Source organism: Brachycentrus maculatus, unplaced genomic scaffold, assembly GCF_059751285.1.
Source record: "Brachycentrus maculatus isolate JH-2025_06_01 unplaced genomic scaffold, ASM5975128v1 h1tg000049l, whole genome shotgun sequence".
Taxonomy (NCBI): domain Eukaryota; kingdom Metazoa; phylum Arthropoda; class Insecta; order Trichoptera; family Brachycentridae; genus Brachycentrus; species Brachycentrus maculatus.
In genome coordinates this window covers 477,736-483,735 of record NW_028280803.1, presented here as the reverse complement: position 1 = coordinate 483,735, position 6,000 = coordinate 477,736, and the positions used below count along the sequence as shown (strand labels likewise).

The 6,000-nt window shown below is 33.7% G+C and overlaps 1 protein-coding gene across 1 annotated transcript; it reads right to left on the bottom strand.

Annotated features, from left to right (window-relative positions):
* Positions 1-1,210: 1,210 nt before the first annotated feature.
* LOC148312154 (transmembrane reductase CYB561D2-like) lies at positions 1,211-5,684 on the bottom strand. Its single transcript, XM_088277681.1, has 2 exons — positions 3,473-5,684; positions 1,211-2,797 (listed from the first exon to the last, which is right to left on the bottom strand). The coding sequence occupies exons 1-2, from the start codon at positions 3,695-3,697 to the stop codon at positions 2,276-2,278; spliced, it is 747 nt and encodes a 248-aa protein (XP_088133807.1). The 5' UTR covers positions 3,698-5,684; the 3' UTR covers positions 1,211-2,275.
* Between the last annotated feature and the right edge of the window lie 316 nt (positions 5,685-6,000).

Sequence of the window (6,000 nt, the reverse complement as noted above, 5' to 3'; positions counted from 1 at the left end):
CACCAGTCTGATGATGTCGGTAACGACGAAACCCGGTCGCTGGTCAAATAAAAAAGTGGAAAAGCTAAAAATATTGGTTTTAATCTAATAATAAATTAAAATTAACAAATTTCAGAAGACACTCAAACAATTTATTTCGAATACTTGAACCACATTGCACTTTTATAATGCACATTGCATTAACAGCCAAAAACCAGACTGTTTTTAATGAAAGGCATATTTCTGAACCATGTTGAAGATCGCAAGATGCATAAATGCCCCTGTCTTCGAGTAACAATCAGTAATAGAAAGGTTACAAATGGATTCTTATTTATTGATTTGGCGTTTAATGCTGGGAACAGAGTGAATGGTGCACTAAAACCAGTTTTAGCAAATAAAAATCTATCAGCGGAAGCTAAACTGGCAGTACACAATGGAGTTCTGGTTCCAACCCTTATGTATGGAAGCGAAGCATGGAGTTGGCAAAAGAAGGATGAAAGCAGACTGAATGCAGTCAAAATGCGATCCCTCAGACGAATGTGTGGCAAAACGATGTTTGATAGATGTTCGAATGATGAAATAAGGAAAGAATGTAAGGCTGAGATAAGCATTATCGATAAAATTTAGAAAGGTGTGTTGAGATGGTTTGGACATGTGGAGCGTATGAGTGAAGAAAGAACGGTTAAACAAATTTATGGAGCGAATGTAGTTGGAAAAAGAAGCAGAGGACGACCGAGGAAAACTTGGCACAATCAGGTATGTCAAATACTTGAAAGCGGCCGGGTCAGGAGTCGTAATAATCGTCGGGTATGTATGAGGAGATGCATGAATGTAGAAGAGGCAAAGAATATTTGCAAAGACAGAGTAGTGTGGCGTTCGATTCTCTCTGCCTACCCCTGCGGGGAAGCGGCGTGATGATTAGTTAGTTAGTTAGTTTAGTTAGCGTTTAATTTGTAGGACTCCATTTTAATTTATGTACTAATTTTTAAATCAAACACAGATTTTTTGAGTCTACAAAGTTCTATTTTATTAACAAAAACACATAAAAAATTAATATTGCTACAATCATTTCGCCTAGTTATGGCACTTTCAAACATTCGTTTGAAAATGCCATAACTAGGAGAAACATTAGTTTGAAAATTCTATAACTAGGCGAAACAATTGTCACAATATTAATTTTTTATGTGTTTTTGTTATTAAAATTCAACTTTGTAGACTCGAAAAATCTGTGTTTGATTTAAAAATTAATACATAAATTAAAATGGATTCTTTCCTACTTTGAGCATGTTTCCGGAATAAATGAAGTTTAAAAAAGCTGGCAGCAACAGGAAGAGTTGAGGATAAGCGAGCGAAAGTATGGTCTTCCGCAAGATGGACCCACCAAATAAAGAAATTAACTTCATTAATTGATTCGACAGTCACTTTGTGGTAATATCTGTCCATTTTCTATTTAAATTTCACTTGGTAATTCATACCACTGTTTCTTAAAATCCATTGTGACACAAGTCACAATGCGTTCCGCATCATTTTCAAACACTAGAGTTTAAGATGTTTAAAATTGATGCAGAATGCATCAAAATATATGTCACAATAAATTTAAATAAATAGTGGTATTTACTAAACAAAATTTAAATTAAAAATGGATATTATTTTTTGACATCTCATCAAAGATGAAGAAGAATATGGAAGTCTGGGCATTTACGGGACTGGCGACCGTCATAAGCTGGTTTAAGTGATCACTTTACACATAGGTAACATTCACCAATTCTAACCATTATTGACAACCACACTACTCAAATTCTTGGAAGTTCTATATATATGAACCAATTTTGAAACATTGTTCTTGAATCACTAGAACTAAAAATACAGATTTTGTGAACAAGTATTTGGACACTCAAAATGTTGTAAAGAAAAATGGATAGATATAACTATTTATTATGTTTTATTACAACGGAAATATAGATATTACTATTTAGTATGTTTTAGTTTATATTTAGACCTGAAGATGGAAGCATAGCTTCCGAAACTAGTCATCATAATAAAATAAACTCAAGTGGTAAAAAAACAAGTTACGATTTCATCATGTCTTACCACAAAGTGAATGCCGAAACAATAAATGAAAAATAAATAAATTTACGTTTAGCGAGTCCTCACTAAACGTTGGCCCGGTACCGGAAGCATTGTGACTGCAGCACTCAGCATTGAGTAGGACGATGAGAAAAGAGTTTGAAGTTTTATATTAACAACAGGCTGGTTCTATAGTAGCCAACTGATGGTTGTCGGTCAGTGATGAAATTTACAAGGGAGTCCTGATGTTAGTAATCCTCTCCCTGATGCGAACAGACAGCTTGATGACCGGGCGTAACACGGTAGCAATAGTGATAAGAAATACGAGGGATACGCAGATATTACGGGCGGTATCTCCGCCTTTCCACCATTTGGAATACAGCCCCAGAATAATGGTCACCATCCCCACGAGAAACGTGATCATACCGGCTGCCGCGTGAATCAGCTTAATATACACAGGCGAGATAAACCTCTTGAATTGAAGACCGAATAATGCAGTTACGCCTCCACTGGCGGCCGATAGGGCCAGGATGCAGGCCGACAGTCCGAAGCACGCGTGCAGCGTCACAAAGTGGGACTTGTCCATGAGAATCTTGTTAGTTACTATGACGACGAAGCCGATGGTGATCATCACCAGGGCCATGGATTGCAGTATCCAGTGTCGCGTGACGCGGTTTCTCGTGGGCATCCACTCGGTCATCTTATCTCCGTAAGCTACAGAGTTCACCGCCAATGTCACCAGAAGAATCCACTAAAAATATAATTAGCGATTAATTTACAATTTTATTTTTAACCCAATTGTCGAATTCTATATTTTTCAAAGCACGTTAACATTGTAAGTCTTATGCAAGTATCTACATTTACCTTCAAAATTATACCAAGTGGCAAAACGCCAAACTAAAAAAATCAGACTACATAGGTAGAAGACTATCCTAACCAGTTATTTTAGTACGGAGTTTTTGTAATGAGAATTAATTTTAACAGAACTTGCGAATACACTGATTGAACTATTTTTGTACCCAAACGGTACATAGGATACTGCATCGAATTGATGCAGTGTTAACTTGATTATTAATCATATAAAGGTAAGGTGTGATCACGGGACTGACGTCCTTTACTCTAAATATAGGTTATGTGCACTGATAATATGTAATGTGTCCCTTGAGATTCAATATCTTGCATTAGTCTTCAGAAATAATATAAACTATATAAATATGCATGAACAAGCTGAGATTTTTAATTTGTCATATTTTTGACCAAATAAACAATTTTGAATAAAAAAATCGCAAAATATTGGTTTTTATTAGTTCATGTATATGATTAAATACAAAACAACATTAAAATATGACTTAAAATGGATATTAGAATACAAATGATGAAAACATATGGTAAGGAACATACTGAAAGAATAAGAAATATTACTTACCCCGATTGACATACTTGTTGGATGGAACGAAAATAAAGTAATTCCGTCCTCGAAAGACAAATAACCGATGTACAAAGTAAAAGATAAACATCCGATGAAATTAATAATATTTATATAATTCATTTTGGCGTTTGATGGAGGACCGACGAGTCTAGAGTTTTCGGAAGTATCGTTTTTCGCTCCTTCATCCAAATCCTGCCCGCTTTCCTCCTCCAAACGATCCATCTGTCGTCTGTTTAAACCGGTTGAAACGTCACAAGATAACAAACTTTATATCAATGTCAAATTAAAACCGAACATTCAACATGTGTCGAGCGACGGCAACTCGGAGCAACTAGTGGCAAGTGAGATGAATGAGATATCGATCGTCCCAGTGACAGCTCAACTTTGCAGGCATTTCTACAATAACCAGTAGTTATTAGGTACCTAACCAAAAAATACAGAATACCATGCGAATTTTGTGAAATAACTATCATTGGGCACGTATTTTTAAAAAAATATATATTTAGACTTACGTCTCATTACAAAATTTACAGTTACATATATTTTTTAAATGTTATCTGAAAATGATTTATACAGGTCGCAGTCACTTCGAAAGTCCTTTGATAGACATTGACGCCCAACCAGAATAAAAAATTGAGTAAATATTTCACCTAATTTGATTTATTTGTTCGAATTCGTACTACATTTCGTATTGAGTGTCATACCGGAATGCGTTCTTGACATCTTGATTACTGTCATCTCTATTCGAGTAGATTAAAACATGACATTTGAAGAATGGGGTACAAACATGACATCTTTTGAGAAATAGCATTACTATAATGTCTGCCATCTCAGTTTGAGAAAAAATTACCATTCTAAAAATCAAACTGCAAGGCATTAAAATAATATGTATTTATCATAGAAAATAACACCTGAAGGGAAATTAATGTCATTCATGTTTAAATTTTTTTATTTCATTATACGTTCAGCCACTTAAATCAAAATTCGGACTACATCATCGAAAGAAGTTTTTAAAACACAAAAAAAAACAGTTTTGTGTTGTAATTTAATTTTATTCATATCGCTCACTCCTTTCAACAACCTCCTAAATCAAAAAACTTGATTTTTCAGGAGATCGTTTGCAAAGTTTAAAAATATAATAAAATGTATTAAAAATAAATATCAAGCCACTTATTGAACTTTTTACTGTACGACAGATCTTTTTAAGTAAAACCTGAAGGTTTTCTCCATTTGAAAAATATTTAGTGTATTTAAAAAAAGTAATAAAACAACACCTTTTCTTCAAAGTGCAAAAACAACACTTTCTGCCATATAGCGGGTAAATATTAAGTTAAAAATATGCCGCTTTTGCTGGGATATAGTACATTTTCTGGGCATTCCGAAAACATGCACAACTGAAAATTGACAATTTTTGATATATGACGTTGTTGAAAGGAGTGAGCGATATGACTGGGAAGAAAATGGAGGGGATTTCAGCAAAATAAAACAACAGAAGTAATAGAACAACGACACAAAAATATACTATTTATTTCCTCAAACAGTATATCAAACATTTATATACCTTATTTGATACTGAGATTGAATACTTTATGGACCTTTTTTGATCAAAGGAACGATATGTGAATTTTCAGAAAAAAATATTATTCTGTAACAGTAAAATGAATTGATTTGTGATAAAACTTAAACAATTGATAGCATTGCTCAGTAGCAATCCATTGAGTACCAAAAGGCATTGACATTATTACTTATATTTAAGGGGGATATTGTTTATTCTTCTGGCCTCTAACTGCATACAATGATGATGTCACTAGCAATATGTATTATTGAAAAACAAATATGAATAAAGGGTTTGCATTTTACATTAATGGGAAGTTAAACAAAGCTCACTCACTAAAGGTCATATACACGAATCTAACTATGAGAATTAAGACTTCACACTTCAAGTCTATCGTGCCCTGAGCTGCTGTGAAAAGGGTGCATTGACACTTTGATCTTTAATATAAAAAGTGATTTGAGATTTATTTATGAAAACTGAGATCAGTATTGAAAACATTGACCATTTAGGAAAAACACATTTAAAAAACATTAGATCCAACATTCCTCTCATTTGATTGAATCACTCTATTCCACATGGTTCAGAATACTGTAATATAATTCTTTCAACTTCTAATATGTAACCACATTAATTTTGGCAATCCATTAGGTAAATGTATGGCATATACATGGAGACATATCGTAGTCATACAGTAGAAAGTGACCAAGTGCATTTTTTTCAAAAACGTGATAATTGACTATTCAATATCTTACTAGCTTAATATTGGCCTGAAAAAATCCCGAAGCGATTATAAACTTGGAAGTATAATATATTAACTTGTTAAAAATGACTAACAGCATTGATGTTAATTTTCTTGCCAGCAAAAGTGACTTAAATGGCCCTAGTGAACATTTTATGTTTTGTTAGTTGGTCACTTTCTCCTGTACGACTACGATATGATAGTACTACATATGTATACACTAATACTGGA